This window comes from Toxotes jaculatrix, chromosome 1 (genome assembly GCF_017976425.1).
Source record: "Toxotes jaculatrix isolate fToxJac2 chromosome 1, fToxJac2.pri, whole genome shotgun sequence".
In the NCBI taxonomy this organism is placed as follows: Eukaryota; Metazoa; Chordata; class Actinopteri; family Toxotidae; genus Toxotes; species Toxotes jaculatrix.
This window is the reverse complement of record NC_054394.1, coordinates 7,125,010-7,148,911: the sequence shown is the minus strand read 5'-3', so window position 1 is coordinate 7,148,911 and position 23,902 is coordinate 7,125,010. Positions and strand designations below refer to the sequence as shown.

General features: G+C 40.3%; 3 protein-coding genes across 3 annotated transcripts; 1 reads left to right on the top strand and 2 right to left on the bottom strand.

Moving 5' to 3' along the window:
• The first annotated feature begins 892 nt into the window (after positions 1 to 892).
• Positions 893 to 11,466, top strand: LOC121184093 (aminopeptidase Ey-like). Its single transcript, XM_041041501.1, has 21 exons — positions 893 to 1,029; positions 2,021 to 2,632; positions 3,121 to 3,263; positions 3,440 to 3,579; positions 4,229 to 4,355; positions 4,452 to 4,606; positions 4,715 to 4,828; positions 5,049 to 5,192; positions 5,485 to 5,550; positions 5,684 to 5,749; positions 6,666 to 6,838; positions 6,970 to 7,046; positions 7,139 to 7,272; positions 7,355 to 7,410; positions 7,490 to 7,637; positions 7,829 to 7,920; positions 9,330 to 9,440; positions 9,697 to 9,864; positions 10,100 to 10,240; positions 10,385 to 10,466; positions 10,994 to 11,466. The coding sequence occupies exons 2-21, from the start codon at positions 2,028 to 2,030 to the stop codon at positions 11,150 to 11,152; spliced, it is 2,901 nt and encodes a 966-aa protein (XP_040897435.1). The 5' UTR covers positions 893 to 1,029; positions 2,021 to 2,027; the 3' UTR covers positions 11,153 to 11,466.
• A 774-nt stretch (positions 11,467 to 12,240) lies between these two features.
• On the bottom strand, positions 12,241 to 13,163 carry mespaa (mesoderm posterior aa). The gene is made up of 2 exons (XM_041038434.1): positions 12,480 to 13,163; positions 12,241 to 12,327 (listed from the first exon to the last, which is right to left on the bottom strand). The coding sequence occupies exons 1-2, from the start codon at positions 13,161 to 13,163 to the stop codon at positions 12,241 to 12,243; spliced, it is 771 nt and encodes a 256-aa protein (XP_040894368.1).
• Positions 13,164 to 16,848: 3,685 nt separating this feature from the next.
• mespba (mesoderm posterior ba) lies at positions 16,849 to 17,774 on the bottom strand. Its single transcript, XM_041038423.1, has 2 exons — positions 17,025 to 17,774; positions 16,849 to 16,902 (listed from the first exon to the last, which is right to left on the bottom strand). Exons 1-2 carry the CDS (start codon positions 17,772 to 17,774, stop codon positions 16,849 to 16,851), a joined length of 804 nt encoding a protein of 267 aa, XP_040894357.1.
• Positions 17,775 to 23,902: the final 6,128 nt, after the last annotated feature.

Here is a 23,902-nt window from a genome sequence, read left to right as displayed (position 1 = left end):
TGTACATGATGTTGTACACCCCCCACCCCCTCCTCTTGTTGAGGGATGATTTCTCTAATTCCAGCTGTCCTCAATTCAACTCTTAGACAACCATGACCTGGATGAGAATGGTCTTTGAGAAGTGTATTATCTGTTGTTTTGGGGGCTCTTTGAGGTTTGTGGCCATTGTATTTTAAGTGATGGTGTGGAATCACTTTAACAACATGGCAAGCAACTGTACCGCTGAGTGCAAATATGACGGAGAGCACAGAGCATTTTTTACAAAGTGGGAGCTCATATCTTGTTCCACTTAATGGGAAACCTTTCTGCCTGATGTGCCACGCTTTTCTGTTGCTTTTCAAGGCTTCCAGTGTCCAGTATGATTTCACTGCTCTTCATACTAATGTGGCACAGGATTTCCCCAAAGCTACTGAGCCTTAGAGGCAGAAGCTAAACACTTTGAAATGCCACTTTGCAAAGAAGATCTTGTTGTTCCAAAAATGTACTAAGCATTCCTGCAACAACTCTTGTAGCATGGAACATATTACTTGCTGAAATCCTTACAACAAAGATCCATTAAAAAAAAAAAAAAGCCTCGAATGTCTGTGTTCAAGTGACCTTTTAAAAAGAACCTCAGCTGTTTTGACACATGGTTTAACTTGAATACCATGGCTGATCATAGAGTACAACTGTATTCTGATCTTGAGAAATACCAACATTCAAAAGCATGATACCATATAAATACTCAAGACGAGACACAACATGTTCAAGATGAGCCACAGAAAATATACATCCTGTGATGGAGTATTGTGCAATATCCTACTGGATCATTTGGACAGACTCAACCCAAGTCTTCTGGGGAATTTGAATATTTTGTCTGAACTGGTATAACTAGTATTCCCCTTTGTCAACAAACTGGAGCTCAGCTTCAGAACACATATTCAAATGATAACTCTAACAGTGTGGCAGACAACACTGCTTTAAAATAAGAGTCCACCATCTGAAGGTGAAGAGGCCACTGAATCTGAGACAAAACCACCTAAATGCAAGGTAAGAAAAATGATTTGCTGCCATTGCATCTTACTGTCATTTGGTGTTTGTCAGTCTGCATTTGATGTGGCTCTTTAGCGTGTTGTAACAATTTTTTTTTGGGGGGGGGGGGGGGGGGGGGGGGGGTGTCTTACCAGACTTTCAGCCCTGTGACCACTAAGTAGCCTGTGTAGATACGGCAATACAGCTTCTGACTCAAACTAAAACCAAGCAACATAGCATGAGGACATGACTCACTAAACTTGTCATGTCCTCATGCTATGTTGCTTGGTTTTATATTTTCTCATAATGAGAGATGTCAGGCTGTCCGATCAATCGTCCTTCACTCAGCTCAGTTTAATGTGGATACATCTGTTTTGATTGTTGATTGTTGGTACAATCCGTGAAGTTATGTAAGTAATCATTCACTAATTTTTTTTGTTCTGTAAAGATTTCAGGAAGACATTTTCGTTGAAATGAGCGTCACAAGTGAAATGTGTGTGTTCAGTTCAACCACTGGAATGTCACATTTCTTAAAGCCTCAACTGTTTTGGTCAACCACAGCAAATTTAGGTTTTTTTTTTTTTTCAAAGCATCTGAAGCTAAATAAAAGTTTATCCTATTTTGTAAACCCATTGTGAGCCCATTTCATCATTCAATGCTTCTGCACTATCAAATAGCCAGATCTGTATACACATGACATTTGAAAGTTGTTTACACACACACATACACACACAGGGTTCTACTTTATTTTCACCGCCACACAATTTACAGTGCTGAATAAACAGAGACAACACAGGCCAGCTTCTAAAAAGGGTCTTTATTCAGAGTCATTTTGTAGGTTTAAAGTTCAGAGATGAGGAAGAACTCGCTGTTATCTCTTTTTACAACTCACTGTTTTGGACTTTGAGCTGTCCCTACCCAGGAGATCAACCTTTAACTTTGGACTGAACCTAACAAGGTAGGACATAAATAGCTATCATTTTTCCTAGTCTGTCTTCTTCTTCTCTAGTGGAGACATGGGGAAAGGCTTGTACATCAGCAAAGCGGTGGCAGTAACCTGTGTGGTTGTAGCCATCGCCGCCTTCGCCACCATCATAGCCCTGTCTGTGGTTTACGCTCAGGAGAAGTCCAAGAATGAAGTGACATCTACATCCACCACCAGCCCTACCGCCACCACCTCCCCGGGCAGCACCACGGCATCCGTCCCAAAGGAGCCCTGGCAGCGCTACAGACTTCCAGACTCCCTTACTCCTATCTCCTACAATGTGACCTTGTGGCCCCGGCTGGAGCCCATCACAGATGACCTGTACATCTTCACTGGACACTCCGCAGTGGTTTTCAGATGTGTGAGGGAGACTGACCTCATCCTCATCCACTCCAACAAGCTGAACCTCACCACCTTCGAGGGATACCATGCCCAGTTGAAAGCCTTGAATGGAGGCTCTGCTCCCACCCTGAAAAAAACCTGGCTGGAGGTTCCCACCCAGTACCTGGTGGTCCAGCTCAACAGCCCACTGCAGGCTGGCAATACGTACGAGCTCTTCACTCAGTTTGTTGGAGAGCTGGCCGACGACCTGGGAGGATTCTACAGGAGTGAATACTCTGAAGATGGGGTGAAGAAGTATGATGTTCTTTTTAATCTTAATTTGTGTTTTTTGAAATTTAGTTTTATTTGTTATACAATATATGTTGTTAAATATTTCAGTTTAGATTCAAGAGATGTATCATAGCTTGCTTTAGCGTCATATTTAACATACAGTCACATTTCAGTCCCTGCTTTACAAAATAGTTCATTAAAATAAAGTGAATTAAAAAAGAAATAAAAACAATATACCTTTTGTTACATGAACCATCTCAGCTAAAAACAAGAAATTAACGCCCATTTTCCATGGTTTGCTGAAATACATTATGGAAAGTGCAGATGTCGACAACATGGGGGAAGTAAATAAGACAGGCTTAGGGAAACACCAAAAAAACTGTACAACCGCTTTATTACAAAATAACACCAAGAAGACACAGAATAGGAATCATATCTAAATATAAGTGTGTCTAAGGGTGGGGGTTTGTGTTGACATTTCTCATCTTGATGTGGGTGTCTGCTTTTGTCAGAGTTGTGGCCACAACTCAGATGCAGCCAACAGATGCCAGGAAAGCCTTCCCTTGCTTCGATGAGCCAGCTATGAAAGCTGTCTTCCACATGACTCTCATTCACCCCCAGGAGACCGTGGCTCTGTCCAATGCCATGAACTACGGCAAGTTTTGGTTTCAGTGTTCAGAACAACATTTTACAGTCAATCAAATGTGCATCAATAACACACTTTTAGCACTGCAGCAAGAAACATAAAATCCTCTGCTGTATTATACCACAGGCATTGTTCCTCATTTCTTCATATATAGTAAATCTTCTGCTGTCTTTGTCTCCACACAGACCCTGTTAACATCACCGTGGATGGCCAGAATTTAATCCAGACAAGATTTGAACCCACAGAGATTATGTCAACCTACTTGCTGGCTTTTGTTGTCTGTGATTTTGCCTACATTGGGACGAATCCAAGTGCCCAAGTTTTGGTAATTATTAACTTTTTGTCTGAATTCTTGTGCCACTGCTATCATTATGCAGTCTTTGCTTCTCAGTCATTTTGCAGTACACGCCACATTGGATATTTGTTCTTTTCTAATAGTTAACTACCACTGTAGCACTGTAAGCTGCTGTGCTGAAACAGACTCTGATCTGTGAGCTCCTTGTAGAGCAGAACAAGGGAAAAGATGATTTTGCTAAAATCAAGAATGTCTAAAATTAATAATGAGCCTTGAGAACCACACTTCTACTACTAATGCTGGATTCTTTTGCTACTACTACTGCTATCTGATATTTCTACATACAGTACCACTGTGGCTACTACAGCCAGAATTTGGATTTTCCTAGTAATTCTGAAATGATCAATGCTATGACAGGAAACCAGCTGTAGAGCACATGGTTTGATTTAGATTATAGCTCAAATGGTTTCACTCAGTTTGTATCCATGTTTTTTGTTAAGCAGTTTTTGGCAGTTAGCTGTATTGTGCATTGTTGATTGCAGGCAAGTAAATTTGCTGTCATAATTTGCTCTGCTCTGTTGGTTGGCTCTATGCTGCCCTCTGCTGGACTCAAAGCTCACCTCTGGCCCCCTTTTTTCTAGTTAGTAAGTCTACTTCATAAACCACTGTTTTTGTCCAGATCAGGATCTGGGCTCGCAGGAAGGCCATAGAGGAGGGCCAAGGAGACTATGCCCTTGAAAAGACTGGACCCATATTGGCGTTCTTTGAGGACTACTACAATTCTTCCTACCCCCTGAAGAAATCAGGTAGGAACCACAAATGCACACCTACAGACCAACACATGGATACTATTTTTGAAATTATAGCTGTCAAAAAATGACCTGTTTTGACCTTGTTTTTAGACCAGATCGCTCTTCCTGACTTCAGTGCTGGAGCCATGGAGAACTGGGGCCTGATCACCTACAGAGAGACTGCCCTTTTATATAATCTTGGTGTGTCGTCCAATGGAGACAAGGAGTGGGTTGCAACAGTCATCTCTCATGAGCTCGCTCATATGGTATCACACTGAACAACACCCTTCAACAACCAATCAAATCTTTGATAGTATTTGTGCTTGGCTTTGAAATTTTCTGCCAGTAAAATGAAGGTCTATCTGTCCTCATAGTGGTTTGGGAACTTGGTGACCATGAAGTGGTGGAATGACTTGTGGCTCAATGAGGGATTTGCCACCTACGTCTCTTATCTTGGAGCCAACTACGCTGAACCAATGTGGAATATGGTGAGTTTTATTCTCTGTTGACAATTAACTGCTGGATACTAAATACTGGATGTGCCTCTTTTCAAGATGCTCCAGTGTGAGCCAAGTCTTGACAATGCAGATGTGGAAATCAATATAACACCTTAACACATTTTGTGATCCTGATGTGCTCCTAGCATTTAATAATGTGTGTGATAATGAGAGAATACAAAATACAAACATTTCTCTGTGCATTTTTCAGACAGATTTAATTGTTCTGAATGAGATTATTGGTGTGATGGCTGTGGACGCTTTGGCCGCCTCCCATCCCCTTTCAACCAAAGAGGAGGACATCCTGAAGCCAGAGCAGATCAGTGAACTGTTCGACGCCATCACATACAGCAAGGTACAGTTTAATTGAGGGTAACACACAACAACAACCTTACCCCAGTGCATTGTTCTCTGCAAGCCCCACTGAGCAAGACTTCGATCTAAGATAAACAAAATAAGAATGAGTTAAACTGTGCTCTTTTTCACAGTTGACTCCAATTAGGAAGGACTCTTGATAGTTTCTTTGTGGACTACGGAATTAAAATTACTAATGAATCAGTGATCCTCATCAAGAAATTGCATTAATTTTGTCATATCTGTTATGTCATCCACTAACACCGCTAATATCTTTCTTTTTTCTATTACAGGGCGCTGCAGTCCTCAGGATGCTCTCAGAGTTCATCACTGAGACCGTCTTTTCCAAAGGACTCCATGTGAGTACAGCTGATTAAACTAATGAGCATCATAATCTGTATGTGTGGTGAAACGGAACTGCATCTAATTTATTTTGTTCACCTCAAAAAGCACAACTAGAGTATAACCCATGGTTTTATTATCTGTCTGCAGACATACTTAGAGGAGTTCAAGTACAAAAACACAGTCTACACAGACCTCTGGAAGCATCTGCAAATGGTAAGACAGCACCATCATCATGACTGCTTTCTTTCCACAAAACAGCCAATTAAAGAGAAAATGCCTTCAAAACCTTTGTTGAGAATTATTAATTTACTGAAAACATTTACAAAAACAGCTAAATATTTCCTTGTAAATCCCTGAATAAATATCTCTTAGTCTAAACCCTCTAACTGCTAGGCTAAAAGAATATGCAAACCTTACAATATATTCAGCATGTTCATCATTTCATCATATCAGGCTTTAAACACGGTTGTCGGTCTCATGAACTGTTATGTTACTGTTATGGATATGAATGTAAATATAATTTACTTATATGTATATACTTATATATAATTTAATTTAAGTGTCTACAATTATGGTAAATGTGCTGTTTCTAGTGTATCTATGTTCTCCTTAATACAGCCATGATCAGTTAACTCAACCATATAGATGGTTATAATAAAGTTTCATATAGAAATATATGGACTACTTTTCCTTTGGTGCAAAATACTGTATTAAAGCAGATGTCAAGGATCTTTTTTCCACTTAGGGGCAGTGCAACAAACTTTAAATACTAGTCACTAAATTTGTCTTTTCTGTTCTTTGGTGTTGGGCAGGAGACGTTAGCCTACAGTGAGTTCACTAACATGTAATATGAGTCTTTTGACAAATTATTTACGTAAAAATATTTATCAGTGCAACTTTAAACAGAGATCGAGTAAAAGGTTAGAAGTCTTGGCACTTTATATTAAACCAAAATATAGAAATACTGAGTTATTACAGTATACCCAGTATCAAAACAGTGTAAAACATCCCTCATGTTTGATGGCTGCCCTCTGGATTATTGACAGAGATGACCTGTAAAAGAGAAAACCTCTGCAGGGAGCAATGAAGAGTCGTACTGTTATTAATATTTGAATGTTCCTGTTACCAGGCAGTGGATAACGCTGGCATAAAGCTGCCCTATTCTGTGGAGGTTATCATGAACCGATGGATCCTTCAGATGGGTTTCCCCGTGGTCACCATCGACACCAAGACTGGAAAAATCACCCAGAAACACTTCCTATTGGATCCAGACTCTGTAGTGGACAGACCTTCAGAGTTCAAGTAGGAACCACCTTTTAATGTTTCAGTGAATATGCTGAATACACAGGATGCTGTTAGATATAACTCTGTCATACTGAACTCCTGCTTTCTCTGTAAACTGTCTTCATATGTATGGATGGATGTGGCTCCAGTTACGAGTGGTTTGTTCCTATTACGTGGATTAAGACTGGTGCACCTGAACAACAGTACTGGCTTGTTAACAAAGAAGGTAACAGTTATTTCAGATGTATGTTCAGTGCAGTGTAAGGGTGATGACACAATATAAAAAGATGCATTCATTTTTCACCTCCATCCAAACAGCCACAAATGAGGACATGATTCTTGGTGTTAATGACTGGTTGGTGGCCAACATAAATATGAAGGGCTTCTACAGAGTCAACTACGACTCTGAAAACTGGGAGGGTCTTCTCACCAAGCTCAGCTCCCAACATGAGGTATAACACCTGCAACTGGAAATGATGCTCTGATACATCTACATACACAATTTCTTAAATCAGCTTCCTGTTCACTTTTCAGGATATTCCAGTGATCAATCGGGCTCAAATTATCGATGATGCTTTTAACCTTGCAAGGTGAGATCAGATTTTTTAACCAAGCATTGTTGTCAAATATTGAAAGAGAGAGCTGAGCAATTGCATGTGACCTTTTCAGGGCAAAGATAGTGAACACAACTCTGGCTCTGAGGACGACCAAGTTCCTCAATAAAGAAGTAGAGTACATGCCCTGGCAGACAGCCAGGAGAAACTTGGACTACTTCTTCCTCATGTTTGACCGCAGCGAGGTGTATGGACCCATGCAGGTTTGTAAACAATGGTATACTTGATAAAAAAAAAATTAATTCTGATGCTAATCCTAGAAAATTAGAGCAGAAAGGTGTTGCTGGCACTTTTATTGTAAGTAAATCATATAGTATGCAACGCAAATTAAATGTGCCTCTAGTTAACTATTTCTGGATGACAAATTAACAAAACGTGTATGTTCATTCCTCAGGCTTACATAAAGAAACAGGTCACTCCTCTTTTTAACTACTTCAGAGATCTCACTCTCAACTGGACAAAGGTCCCTGAAAAGCACACTGACCAGTAAGGATGTTTAAAACCATGTCTATGTCATTCTTTTGCACACATGTGCTGCAGTGACCTTTGAGACGATCACTGTATCAGGATTGGATTGTTACTTGAACATGTTGCCATAATGTTTGTGTGTTTGGGTGATAAAATGACAAGCAGAGATGCAGCCTGTGTAACCAAATAAAAACTGCATTACATAGTGTTATAAATTGTTTAAAAAAAAAAAAAAACCCAGAGCTGAGTCTAACAGCATTTACAGGATGATACCTGAGGTATCACATAATGAGACTCCGACAAGCAAAAGAGTTGGAGAAAATAATAAAAATATACTTTTTTTGTGATTGACAACTTATATTACTCTGAGCCACAGTAAACCATATCTCTTTAGATTAACACAATGTTGATAAGACAAAACTTCAGTTACTGGGAAAAAACTCCCAAACAGTACCTCAGGTAACCTTCTCCTTACTGTGTCCCTGTTTTCAGTATCTCTTAAATGTGTTTACTTCAATTTGCTCGTATCTTGATAAGATTACATTCTACTGTACAGTATCTCCCTACCCTTTATTTACTTCTTCCCTTTCCCCTCCCATCTCCTTTCCTCACTCCTGCAGTTCTACTGACAATGTGTGGTGGATTTTACTTGATACCAAATGAATTAAATGAGTTTGTACTCATCTGATCATATAAATCAGCAGTTTTTAGCCTAGTGGCAACTTGATGGCAATATTGGTCTGTTAGTTAGTTGGTTGGTCCAACTCTTTGTTCCTCATTGAAATCTCACTGGTCCCCAGAGGATGAACCCCCCTGACTTTGGTAATCCTCTAACTTTTCCTGTTGGTGAGGATTAAATTTCGTTATAATGTCTCAACCGCTGCCCTGAAATTTGGTCTACAAATTCGTGACCACCTCATGGTGAACTGTAAGCTAATCACTTTATTGCTCTTCTGTCATCCAGAACCATCAAGTTAATGTTTTACCTTGTCCAGTGCTTTAGTTTATGACTAAATACATGCAAATGACATTGGCATCAGCCTCAACTCAACTCTGTTCTTTGCAAATTAGCACTTGACTATTCTTAATTACAGTGCTTCAGCTAATGTATTCTTCTCCTTCTTCTTCTTCTTCTTCTTCTTCTTCTTCTTCTTCTTCTTCTTCTTATTATTATCATTATTATTATTAGGTTTTTATTATTACAGAGCCAAGCATAGAGGTGTGCTTGGCTCTGTTTCTGTACTGCTGTCATCTGGGACATATTTTTAACCAACTAAAGAGTCCTCTGGAGCTCTAAATTTAAGAGCATTTTTGCATCCATAGATGTTTGATACATTGTTGTTATTCTTAAGTTTGTAAGTAGCCGCTAGCGTGGCTGTTTACCCTTTTAAATCTTGACCCTTCTATCATCTCATGTCTCTGTCCAGGTATAATCAGGTGAATGCAATCTCCTTGGCCTGCAGTACTGGAGTGGAAGGTTGTGAGGATCTGACCAGTAGCTGGTTCAAAGAGTGGATGCAAAACCCTGCTAACAACAAGTATGTCCACAGTTTCTTTCCTTTCTTTTCTTCCTTTCTTTTCTTTTTCTTCACTTTCTTTTCCACAATATTAATTTCTTATTTTTTCCTTTTCATGTCCTCTTCATTTTCACTTTAGGAATTAATATGTCAGACTTTCCCAAACTCAAAAAAGAGTGCAAGTCAAGTGCAATAGTTGTTCTTGACCCCCCTGATTCTGCTCTTAGCCACTGCTGTCACCACCTTAACTCTTTCCCATCTTTTTCAAACCTTCAAGAATTAGTGCCAACTTGAAGTCCACAGTGTACTGCAGTGCAATCGCAGCAGGAGGAGTGAAGGAATGGAACTTTGCATGGTCCATGTACAAGAACGCTACGATCGCTTCAGAAGCTGATAAACTTATGTATGCTCTGTCCTGCACCAAACAGCCCTGGCTGCTGAACAGGTCAGTAACACTGACATCATGCTGGATAATGGCTCTTTTATCTTTGTTTGCATTTGCTCTTCTTAAGGTGATTTTGCACACTGCATCATGCTGTAAATAAAAAGAGCTTCTGTACTTAGGTTTTTTTAAATTAAACTCTTATCAGTATATGATAACCTGTGCTGACAAAGAGGGATCACTGCAGGGTTTTGATGGTGCACGTTTGGTGTTTGTCCTCACTGTGAATGTGTTTCAGGTATCTGGAGTACTGTCTGGACCCAAAGGAGATCCGTAAGCAGGACGCCACTTCCACCATTGCTTACATTGCCAGTAACCCCATCGGTCAGCCTCTGGCTTGGGACTTTATCAGATCCAACTGGAATCACATATTCAATGAGTGGGTTTTCCCCTTATTTTACATAGGTTTGTGCCATCCGACAGGCAGGATTGGCATGTTGTGTCCAGCAGGATATCTGTGGTTACACAGTCTGCAGTTGTTTGCAAAATGATCAAAGCATTCTTATTTTTGCTTCTTCTTTAGCTATGGTGGTGGATCATTTTCCTTTGGAAGACTAATTGATGGAGTGACCAAACGGTTCTCTACTGATTTTGAGTACAAGCAGGTACAGTTTTACTTATATTTGGTCTTGTTTGTTGGAATGAATGCCCCTGTCTTCCCAACTAACGTCCATTATTTCTGATGGAATTAAAACTGATAACACTGATTCTAGTGTTTGTAGGATAACAGTGGTGGCTGTGGTATTTTTTTCAAAAGCAGCAAATACCCACATTTAAGTTACTGGAAGAATGTAATGTTTGGCATTTATGCATGAAAAATGAAATTACTTAAACTTATCACCTTTTTGTAAGCTCCTCCTTTTTTTGTATGTAAAATATTCTATCTTTAACTCTTAATTTGTAACGTAGAACTTGTAACTAAGAAGTGTAACTGTCAAGTAGTAGATTCAAATTATACAGAAATAGAAGTACTCAGGAAAAGAACAAATACCTCAGATTTAAGGTCTTGAGTAAATGTACAGTGGTGTTACATTCCAGTGTTGTTAAATGTGTTGTTCTGTGTTGTTAGATATTCTGTATATACATAAATCTGCCAATTAAATCCTAATTATTTCACCATGTTCCTCTCCAGCTGCTGCGGTTCAAAGAAGACAATGAAGGACAGTTTGGCTCAGCCACCGGGGCTCTTGAGCAGGCACTTGAGAGAACCAAGGCCAACATGGACTGGGTGGCCATGAACAAGAAACAGGTGCTTGAATGGTTCACCAGTGAAGCCTCTTCCCCAGTTTAAAAACCCAAACACTCAGTACACAGTTTTCAGATTTTATCCTCCATCTAAAATCCAATTTATTATGAAATATTATGTATATTCTAATTGCGATGGAGATTTTTAAAAATGTTTTTAAAGTTTTGATAAAGCCGTTTTATGGATAAAGACTATTTAATACCCAAGTCTGATTTTGTATCTGAAAAATATGTTATTTGCTGTGTGTACTGTCAAACCCTGACATCATTTTAAAGATAACAGAATTTCGCATCACGTGATATTCTGTGCTCACCAAATGTATGCATCTTCTGTGGATGCCAATCTATGAAATAAAAGCCATTTATGTATAAATTGTGACATTCTGCACCTCCACATTCAAAAAAGAACCAAGCTGGGATCTTACAAAGGTTGTAGAGCAACTGCAGACATCTGGACAACATCACACATCATGTTGTTGAAATTAGAGCCGTATAAAACATCAATTCACAAAGCGGGACAGCCAGCTTACACTGTAGACTGACATTGTTTATGCCCATATTAAGTTTGGTATCATGTATGGATCCAAACACAACAGAGGTGGCAGCATAATTGGTCAAGTCTCTGAACGCAGTCCAGGGCCCTTTTTTTTGTCATGAGGGTTTTTCCAGGCTCACGAGCACCAGACGTGTTTACACAGGAGAGGAAAAAGGTGCCAATTAACTGGTCCTAGTTCAGCTGCCACCACCTCTCAGTAGGGGTCTTTCCTCTAAGTCTTCAGAGGGGATGGGCTCCCTGTTTAACACCTCATTGTCCTGACAGCTGCAGTGTTTGTGTAAGGAAGTGGAGTAAAACGCCAAGTCTGCATGATTACATATGTGTAGTTTGTAAGATTTGGGTTGAAAAAGAGTAAACATAACAACAAGCCCAAGAGTTTTTTTTTTAATGAATAATAATCTTTATTCTGTTCACATTGTGAAAGCTCAATAAATACACAGTTCTATATACAAAAAACACACAAAGGACAGAAATATATACTTTGTTCAAAATAACAAAAGTGAGAAGTTTTGTCCATAAATGTTGCTAGAGGTCATTGTTGCAATGAAAATAACTGAGTGGACTGACAGTCATGTGTCTCAGCACTGTCCAGGGAATGTGACATTTTGTAGTTCCTGCTGAGGCGTCCAGTACTGCTCGCTGGTGAAGCAAACTCCACTAGAAACCTGGCAACAGAAAACAGATTCTGGTTAGGATCTGATTCAACTCTAACACTCTGGAGAACCACTGTAAACAGTGTGAAACAGGTCATTGTAAAGCATATCTTCTGTTTAAAGTGTAAATGTTTTTGAAATGTATAACCATGATGTGAACATACCTGATATGTGTGCTGGAGGGAGGACAGCTGGTCTGTGCTTATGGTGTTACAGGCTGATTCCTGTGGACTGTAGCTGGCTGTTGGCTGAACCATGAACTGGCTCAGGGTTTGGGGTTGCTCCATGAAGCCTGAGGATCTCCTCTGCTCCAGCGCCTCCTCGCTGAGGCCCAGCTGGGCTGACAGGTAGGAGATGTAGCGGATGGTGAGGCGCAGTGTCTCGATCTTGGTCAGGGTCTGTCCTACAGGTGCCACTGAGGGTGGCAGGTATGTCCTGAGGTGATGCAGAGCCTTGGTCAGATCCCTCATCCTCAGCTTCTCCCTCTCACTGGCCGTCTGGCGCTTCTTCCCTGGGTACCTGGACCTTGATTTCTTTGTGGTTGAGGTGGTTGTGGATGGCCTGGAACTGGGCAGAGGCTGTGTCTCCTGGGTAGGACAAGGAGCTTCAGGGCTGCTGAAGATGAAACAGTCCAAGGCTTCTTGTTCATTTCTGGTAGACTGGAAGGAGGTGGGGGAGAAGCAAAAGGAGTCCACAGACGAGGTGGGAGACAGGCTGCTGCCTGCGCTGAAGTAACCCGGGTCCGAGACTGGATCATAGGCCACAGGATCATAAGATTTCTCCAGCAGGGACTCACAGTCAAAGAGGAAAGAGTTTTCCTGGAGAGTAGAGCAGTAGGACACCTCCATGGCTGCTGCTGTAGTTTTAGTTGCAGTCGGTGCTGTGGCTGTAGGCTCTTCCCTGAGCAGTGAGCTGTCAGTGTGTTGCTGGTCAAGCAGTCAGAGGATAGTGAGGAGGGACAGGGAAGCTGCTCCATATATGTGGTGGGAGGTGTGAGGTTGCACCTCCGGCAGCCACCTCTGGTCCTGAGAAGCTCTGGGAGCAGGGCTGACACCTAGGCCAGGGGGTCCCATGGGAAACAGGCCAGCTCCAGTACAAGGTGTGACCTGGCAGCTCGCATGGGCATCATGAAGAAGACAGATTCACGCTATACGCTCCTGCAGCCTGGGAACATGACCCTGTCATGACAGAGGCCATACCTGGGTCACAGGTCTGTCTCTGAACCTGAGGGATTTTATCTAGTGAGTCCCTGGCTGTGAGTGGAAAACATGTCCAATAATATCCTCACAAAATCACTGTCAAACACACAGATGGTCACCGCATTACACCACATTATTTTTTATGACTGGCTGATAGATAAATAGATAGATAGATAGATAGATGAAGAAGAGCCATAACTTGAAGGTACAGTCAAATACAGTAGTCAATGCTGTGTCATTGACTATTGTATTTATATATATGGATGTTGACAAGCTCTCTATATAAATGTTTTTCTTTTACAGTGACACTGAACATGGTTCGGCAGTTCTACATTGATGCTGCTGTTTCTGCCCTGGAACCTGATTCCCTGTAAGGTCAGGCTTTAGAAGTGTGCCGGGGCAGCTGTGAGGTGTGAGGACTTTGCACCTCGTCCTGTTTGGACAGTAGTAGTGCCTCACTGTTCTGGGAACCCAGATCCTCACATGTACAGCATCAATAAAAACTGCCAAGCACGTTATATATTAGGAATTGGGCTAAATTGAGATTTTCAGTAAGGTTGGTGATAGAATAATCTCGTTGTCATCCTTGATGACTGTGCTGAATGGTGACATTGTGTGTACAGTACCAGCACTTTACTGTCTTTCAGCTGTCTTATTGTGTTTTTATTATGTTCCTGTTTTATATTTTTTATGGAGCCATGCTGCTAAATAATTCTGTTCTGGGACAATAAAGATTTGAACTGAACTCGGAACTAAGTTTAAAAAGAAAAAACAATTTATAATACACACAGACAAAGCATATCACATACATTGACATATCACATAATGCTGTGTTTTGTTCATACCCATGTTTAGAGCAATTGGATTTTTTTTTTTGTTTGTGAATGGTATTTCCTGATCACTGGATTCTCTCTGATGATACTGTGGATTTGAATGTCAGGTGTGGACTGTGGATCTGAGTCTTGAGCAGCGTTCCCACAAACCACCGCGTCGCATTTGACTCCTGGTGAATTCCATGATTGGGACGTGTGAATCAGTCTCACACAGCTCTCCACCCAAAAAACAAAACAACAACAAAGAAAATAGACAACTGAATTAGACAAAAAAATATCCAAAGCAAAGATAAAGGTCTTCTGAGGAAACATTTCTTGAACTTCCAGTAAAAATGATTTTGATGTAGCAGTGTTTTTATCTTTTTTTTTTTTTTTTTTTTTTTTTTTTTTAAATTTTACTGGAGCTGGAAAGTGTGTGAGGTGACACCAGACTTGACAGCTGACTCAAGGACTAGTTCCCACGGTGACCTTTGAACCTCCACCATGAGTCACCGGAAACAACAACATTTCTGTTTTTTTATATAAATGTTTTTGTTACATACGTATCTATAATCACTTCTGACATGTTGCTCAGTAACATACAGGTTAACTGTAACATACAGGTTAAAGTATTTATCATGTAATAAAAGAATGACTGATCACATTTATTGCAGCTAATTCTACCACTTAAATGTTTGGTTGAAGCTTGTACAGATGGGATCCTTCAGATTTTATGCAAAAAAATAAAAAAATAAAATCAATTGGAACTTCAAATATTAAGCTCAATGCCTAATTACTTATTCTATTTTATTTATGATCTCCTCTTTCTGTTTCAAATTATAAAGTATTAACAGTTAATTATTTTTGCATCATAAATTTCCTCAGCTGTCAACTCTCTTGGCTCTCAACTCTCTTAGGCTGATGATGGAGAGGATCTTCCTTCTCTTAATCCACATTAGCTCCGACGGTGTTTACTCACATGTAATGAGTGAATAATCAGCACTGCGGTGCTAACCCTTTCATCCCAAACCCTTTTAGCCTGGAGAGTTTATTAGCTTTACCATGATGAAAGACCTAAGTTAGTATATTAGGCTTTGTGTTAGGTTTGCTGCTTGCATATCAAATGAACTGCACGTATGTGGCAAACTAAACACTCAGGCCTAATTCTCCAGCCTGATATGCAGATCCACACTTCTCTATGAATATTAAAGGCCTCTCCGTTGGCTTTAGCAGGTAATTAGGGCTGTAGGTGAGAGAAAGGGGTAAAGAGTAGGGAGGATCTTTTATCTTAGTCTAGACTTAGCGGTGCCAAGGACCCCTCTGTGTTTGCTGAGCCACATTAACAAAGATACACTAAATAAACTAGATAGCCGGTGGCAGAGGCTGATCCCGGGTCTGCTCACCTTGGACTACACACATGTCACAGGCTTCAGACCACAAGACGAATTTACAATGATGGTTCTTTGATTCCCAATCAGTAGTGTTCCTAAATCTTACTCTTCAGGTATTTGTATCATGTAACATGTCATCGCAGAAACATTCACAAAGGATCATGTATAGCTTCTCCAGTGTACTATAATATAATATAATATAATATAATATAATATAATATAATATAATATAATATAATATAATATAGTATTTAGTATTTAGTATTTAGTTTTTACATGTTGCAACAAATTCCATTTTAAAATTACTTAAGGTGAAAAAAAGGAGGAAACTGTATGTTAAGGGGTTTTAATCTCCATCTGACAGCTTCTGTGCAGTTATGGATTTGTGAGTTGAGTTGTTTTTTGTCAATAGGAGGTAACAGCTCCAGAAATTAGTAATTGCAAATGATCACTCCCTCTCCATAGTTATCTTGTGTCATAATATAACATACTAAGCATCTCTAATATGGTCAGCAAATGCATAAGATTTGAACAAGATTTAAATCCCATCTTCTTTTACGAAGAACATGCATTTAATCTTTTAATGTGTATTTTGTCATGGTAACTACAACATGGTTAAACAAGAACTGACTGTGTAATTTTGTGCTTCACTGACACTGAAGTTTACATCCAGATTAGAAGTCACTGTTGAGGTAGTGTGATGCCACTGTGCCTGTGTGACCAGGAGAGGGTACTCTCACTGGCTTCATCCTGCCTCGTATAACCAGGTACCCTTTCTTTAACAAGCCCCTCAACTTTTAGCCAAAAGTTGAGTTTGGTTTTCAGACCTAAAGTGCACATATGAAGAATACCTGTGTGAGTGATGAAGGAGAGACACTATTTCTAATGGGGACAGAGATGACAAAATGGGAGGACATTTGAATATTTTATTATAAATAGTGGTATAAAGAAATATAAAAATAGTTGTTAGACATATCAGTATTTACAAGGAACACTTCATAGGACAAAATAAATTAAATGTAGAATAGCACATATATTTCAAATAAATTACTTGATTCACAGTGAGGCAGTAAAAACAACTGAAGTAGTCTGTCTCTGTTGTTGGATGATGACCGTATAGTGTTGGAGTGTTTAACCCCAATACTCTCTTGGAGTCAACGGGATGCAGAAGTCTTTGCCACACATCTGTATTTAAAAAAAAAGAAATCAACAGAAAATGTGTTAGCATTTTGTACAAACTGATGCTGAATGTGTGATTTTACATACACCGTGTCATTAATAACTCTAATGAGTAAATGATCACATACCTGACAGGAGGGCTGTGTTGTTGGAGGTGACTGCAGGATGGTATCCATGCTGATATCTCCCAAAGGAGCTTCACTGTACTGTCTATTGTACTGATCCACTCCAAAACTACAGCTCCCAGAGTGCAGCATGGCGCTCTGGCTGTGACACTGGGATGGGTACAGGCTTTGGGTCAGGTTCTGGTTCTGGAGATGGGCCTCCTGACCTCCCATGGAGCCGTGCTGGAAGTAACTGAGGATGTCAGGTGAGGATGCGTCACTGGCCGAGGTGTCTCCTTGCTCCCTCCGCTGAAACAGGACCTCCTCACTGAGGCCCAGTTGGGCTGACAGGTAGGAGATGTAGCGGATAGTCAGGCGGAGAGTCTCAATCTTTGTCAGGGTCTGTCCGGCGGGGGCCACCGAGGGTGGTAGGTAGGACCTGAGGTGATGCAGAGCCTTGGTCAGATCCCTCATCCTCAGCTTCTCCTTCTCGCTGGCGCTCTCCCTCTGTTTGCTGCGGATCCGGGTGGCTCGGCCCGACTTCCGGCCACGTCCAGACAGGGAGCAGGGCGAGGATTTGAGGCTCTGAGAATATCCAGTTTTAGCTGCTTTAGGGATGGACTGAGGAGGCTGCTGGTAGGAAGGAGACAGGCTGGAGTCCATAGAGTGGACAGGGGAGAGGGTTTCTGGAGAGGAGATGCTAGAGATGTCTGAGTCGGAGCACCACTGGTACTGCAGGCCGTAGTTGAGCAGAGGGACCGAGGAGGTATCCATGTTGTGTGGAGAGACTCGGTGGTCTTACTGGAGAGACTGGGAAGCTGTGAGTGCTGCTCAGCTCCCTCGCACTGGTTTATAAGTCCAGGCCAGGCCACAGAGGTGTAAAGTGACACCTCTGCAGATTCTCACAAACCATCAGTGTCTAAGGCAGAGGCCACTGCCCCTGAAAACACACACACTCCCTCAGTGGGACCCTGTCTCTGTACCTCTCCCTCTGCCCCTGTCTCTCCCTCTGTGTCTGGGAAAGTTCAGCTGCAGGAGTGGAAGTGTGAATTTTGACTCCTGCTCAAAACAATAAACAATTTTGCTTTTTGTTTTTTTTTATTTTTTTCCCCTGCAGCAACTCAGATGCATTTTGCACATGTTGAGGGGGCATGGTTTATTTTAAATGATCTTACATTCACTTGTTTTATTTACACTGAAGCCTAAAAAAACTGGTCAGCAAACTAAACAATATAACAGGAAAGTGTGAAGAAGCTATATACTGCAAAAATAAACCAGTGATAAGCCCATACAGAAAAAGCTGCTTGGACACTGAATCCCTGCTCTCAAAATCTTCATGAACCACAGTTTTAACATGTGAACTGGAAGATCTATACAGTACATTTACTCTTCACATTATTCTGCAAAGGTAAAAAGGTCCAACATCATTTATGTCAAGTTAATCATATACAATAACAATTCAAAATATTTTGAAACTTGGATCCATTACCACCAAATACACATCAGTCTATTGTAACAATAAATAAAAAAGCACATAAGCAGTGGATAAATGTTGGGAACAGGGCTGCAGTTGCAAAGACTAATAACTTTCAATGGTGGAAAATAATTACACTTTCTCAAGTATTGTATAATAAGGTACAGTTTTGATGTAGTTTTACTTTACAAGTAATTCATACCACTTTGAACTTGTACCCCACAACATTTCAGAAGGCAAAATGCTCTTTTGACTTCATCTCACATCAATAGTTACTAGTTACTTATACCAGATTCAGATTTTACTTATAAGCAAATGACCAACCTCTACTCTGAAAAGGGCTCATTTTACTTAATGATTACATGCTATAATCTGCTGGTAATACAGTACTTTTTTCAATTTTGAATGCAGGACTTTTACTTTGAATTTTACATCGTGGCACTGATACTGCTTCAGTCTTTCTTCCACTGCTTCTTTGCAATTAAGTAGTAAAAATGGATAGTAAATATGTTGACACGTGAGTAACTGATTTGTTTTTATTGTTAATGTTAATCAAACAGACTAAAATGAAACTTTTTTATTCAGTCTATGTGGAGACACTGTGCCAAGACTGTAGTATGCATAGTATGGGAAGTAGGGACTTGGGGCTGTTCACTGGACTGGAAAGTGATTCTTACATATGGGGTATGGGGATGAGCGCAAATCATGTTGCTCTATTTCTGATGATTAAGAGAGCAGAGTTGATCCTGTCCTAACACCTTTCTCCTTTCTCCTCACCTCACTCCAACCTTGAACCTGACAGCAGTGTCTTCTACCCCTCTCTTGATCCTCTCCACTTTATTTCGCACCATTTCTCACCAGCATGATCATTTTATTGTCTCAGCAACTCAGGTGTGAGCTGTCATCTCTGACCCTTTACTTTATTTCTCTTGATTGAGGAAGTGAAGCTTATCCTACTGCTGCTCCCCTTCTCTGTTCTGGACAGAAAACCTGTGTCCTACATGGCTAAAATGTAAATGTAAATAGACTGAGGTTTAATGAAGCTTAATGACTTGTATTATCCAGTTAAAGCAGAGGTGTGATGGTTTCACACTGATGAGAACTGATGAGTCTGGGGGCGTCACTTCACACCTCAGCTGTGAGAACCAGGAATGCTGGAAAACACTGCCACTGCTAACCTCCTCTGTCCCCGTCTCTCCCCTCGTTTCTCTGTTCTCCTTAAACCTCCTTTTCATTTTCTCTGCATGTAGAGCAGAAGAAAATGTTGTTACCACATCAGATCTACTGGGAAAGAACAATGCATTTCAATACAGATTGAAAATCGTAATGTGGTTTTATAGAATTTCTGTATACACACACACACACACACACACACACACACACACACACACACACACACACACACACACACACACACATATTCATACATACGGACATACAGACATACATATACATACATGTATCTGTGAAAAAAACTGAAAACCCTTTGTAAAGTCTAAATCACAGTTGCTCAAGTATCAGCATGTCTCAGTGAATGCTGTGTGAGTGGATCTTTGCTTTTCACTTTATTTTCCCCATCCAGCCTGATTGCAGCCAACCCCCTTTCTTTTGAGCTATAAGCCATATTATCTGTTCTGTTCTTTTTCCTTGGAGTCTCTGTTGTTTGTTAAATCATCTTAACATCAAACCTGTCATAAATCTCAACCCTATTCAACACCGGGGACGATTCTGGCTTCTCTCGGCTCAGTTTCCATGAAGCATCAGCCCTTTGTGGTTGGCTTAGAACCTCCCTGATGGAACGGGCTTACAGCAGTGCAGCAGTGCAATGCAGATAACTGTTAAAAATGTTCCGCGAAACAAACTGAAGAAACAAAAAAGCGTCTAAAATGCTTGTTTGTCTGGCATTTATAGACGGTGTCCTTTAGGATCCAGGAGTTACTTTCACCAGAACAGAGAAGCCCTGTCATAATATTACTGAATCATCTGAGGATAAAATACACAACACACCAAACAAACTAACGTAAAAGTGTGTGCTGTGTCAGGGTGAGGGCATGGTGAACTGGGGTTGAACCCGCTGTGCGACCCTGCCAGTCACCCTGACCGAGGTGAGGCTGTGGGAGCCTGGCTGCGAGTTTGGCACCTCTGGGTGGATGCCCACCCACAGCAGGCTCCGAGGCTGGGCTGCCTGCCACCTGTCTGGGCCTCCCGTGTCATTCAACCCCACCACGACCTCCACTGTTCTCCCTCTGCTGGAAATTAAATTAAATAAAACATTTAAATTATTCCAGTGAAACTGGGTTGGTGATACAAAAAAAAAAAAAAATTAGAGGAAAGAACTGAAACAGTTCACCATGTAAGGCGGAAATGTATCAAGGAAAGTTAAATAATATAGAAGCTGCTCAGCTTAGTCAAAATACTGAGTAGTTTTTCTTCTGCATATTCTTCTTCATTGTCAAAGCCTGGAGACTACGCCACCCACAATGCAACTTGACTGCCAACTGTTTGGTTGGAGACTTAAGCCACTGTCTTTAAGCAGAGATGAGGAGTCGCTACAGAGGTCTGGTAATCTCATCCCCATTTTTTTTCACTTTCAAACTCGAAGTCTTCAGCCCTAGCCAACTCTGACTCAAGTGACATCAAGACATCACTTGTGGTAATTTATCGGACTTCATGTAGCTATCTCTGGAGCCACAAAAAGATTTATTCAACTTTTTTCACTCTTCAAGAGATGTTTGATGTGAAAATCAGTGCAGTTCCCCTTTAAAATGGTTCCTGAATTTCTTCTAGGAAGATTTAACGTCTCTGAGTGTCCCTGGAGCTCTGACAGTGAAAGACTAAAAAAAAAAAAAAATCACCTTGATCTTCGACCACCAAAGAAAGGAAAACCCTCGCAGAGACAGGATTTTATACACTGAAGCAGTTGCTTACAACTTCACAGGGATAATCTATTGGAATATGTTGCTTTGGTTGACACACTGCAAGACAAAAGTGCTTCACATTATTGGAGGGATAACCTTGATGAAGATCAGTAAGATTTCTTTCACATAATTCTTCTAACTGCATGTTAATGTGGACTAATTTAGGCGCAGAAGAAGTAAACCTCTGCTATAACCTCTGCTGAGCGGACACCACTTTTCCTGTTGCAAAGACCACTGCCAGATTTTAGTTTTGGTGAGTCTTGGACCATGTTACAGTCAACACAGACGATGGCAAATAAAAATAAAAATAATTTTAAAAAGTTGTAAATGCAGTATTACTTTATTCTGAATTAGTCTTATTTATCTCAGATATGTGTGGTTATATTAGCTTCGTTCAGTGTGTTTCAGTGTGTGTGTGTGTGTGTGCGTGTGTGTGTGCGTGTGTGTGTGTGTGTGTAAACATGTCAGCGGGTGAGGTGGCAGGTGAGGGGGATACATTCTGCACCCTAGGTGTGAAACATAGCTGGTACTGGAGGGGTCAGCCAGAGGTGGACAGTAAATTTCATCTAATTGTTAGAGAGTGACATTCACCGAATCATATAACAGGATTCGACAGAATAACAGAGCAGAAAAGACTGAAATAAATTTGATTGTCCTGTCCAAGCAGGAAACAAAGAGCTGACTACAGACTAGGTAAGAATGTTGGTAATATTCTATTACTGTGCTCCTCCTTCAATAGTAAACACCTGTATGTCATTAATGTAAGCAACAGCGATGGGCCAAATCTGAACTAAAGTCAAACAAGATGAAAATTTACTGTTAATATAAAACGTGAGTCTTGTGCTTGCCAGCCTCCGCAGTCTGACATTCTGATAAACCTGGTGGACAGATCAGCAGAGCGTCTTTCACACCTCTGCCAGAGTAAACATGTCCTCCTACTACTGGCACTTGCTCACACTTGTATCCTGCCATGTTTTTACAATCCCTCCTTACTTACACCCCCGCCCCCCAACACACACAGCTGCTGCTGACATGGGAACATGCTATGTTGAGCTCCCACTCACTTATATCATGCATAAAATATAAAGTGAGGTCAAGACTATCTCAAGAATAATGAAAGAGCGATTGATTCCTATTTGTCTTGACAAAACAAAAATGCTTCCAATTTCATGTTTTTATTATTATTATTATTATTATTATTATTATTATTATTATTAATATTATTCTTACATCACAGAACAAAACAAAAATCTCAAGGTTCTGTGCAACACTGAAATGCTAATATACTCTGTCCTCTAATTTAACACATTTTAAACCTTCCCAATAGTGTTTCATAGTAAATAATCCCTTTGTGCTTTTCTTGGAAAGTATGTATTCATTTGTTAGGCTTTCTTTAAGTGGACACTGCACCTGCTCTGACATCTTTACATTTAAGTGAAAATTCATCATCACATCTGCTGTGATTTTATTTCCCTTGTATTTTATTTAGCTAATGGTCTGCTAGTTGTATTTCCCAAAATGTCAAAGTATTTCTTAAATCTTAAACTGTCTACCATTCACAGTATTCACACAACTTGGTTCATGTGTTCAGTTCACATTCTGCATCTATTATTAACCAGGAAAAACTGGATCACGAGCCCTCAGCTTTATTCAAGTCATGATGGAGCTACTATTTTACAACTAATATACACAGGTCTACAATACTGTATGTACAACAACAAATATAGTATTGGTAATTAGACTATTGTGTTTCATTAAATTCACAGACGTCGATTACAACCACACACACGCACACACAGCTCAGTCATGCCAAAAAAGTAACATGCTCCTTAGAAATCTTGACACACGTTGTCAGAAATGCAGCAGGTTCTGTAAAACAGTTCTTCATCAGAACGTTAAAATGAGAGCATCATATCAAAACATCTAATCTCACAGTTTTGCATCATTATCTTTTTTAGAAAAAAGACGAAAAAATATATCAATAAACAAGAACAGAACAATTCCTTACACTTTGTCATGGCAAGATGTGACAGATAAGACTCTGATTCTATGTTATCACCACCTACAGAACACAGCTCTACAGTTAAGGACGGACACAACGTCTCAAGAGTTCAGGACAAGACAACAAACAGGAGGAAAATCCAGTCGGCTGTTCAGGTTGGACTTGGATCAAGAGGGAGAAATGAACAGAAATGAATTTGATCAAAAAAAAAAAAAAAACATCTCCTAGATATAATAAAAAGGTCAATCCAGGTTTATGTCTAGAGAGAACAAACCAAGCAATAACATCTGTACTAAAGAAGACTACAGACACCACAGGGCAGGACAGAATAAATAGAGACTGGGTGAATGAAAGAGGTGTTTTCTCTGAGTAACAACACCAGCAGTGATATTGTTGCTGAGCCTCGGCAGTGAATGCGACAGGCTTCAAATCCAGTTCAAGTTAAGACTACTACTTATGTACCTCTGTCTTTCCTTTTTTTTCTTTAGCAGGGAATGAAATCAAAGCA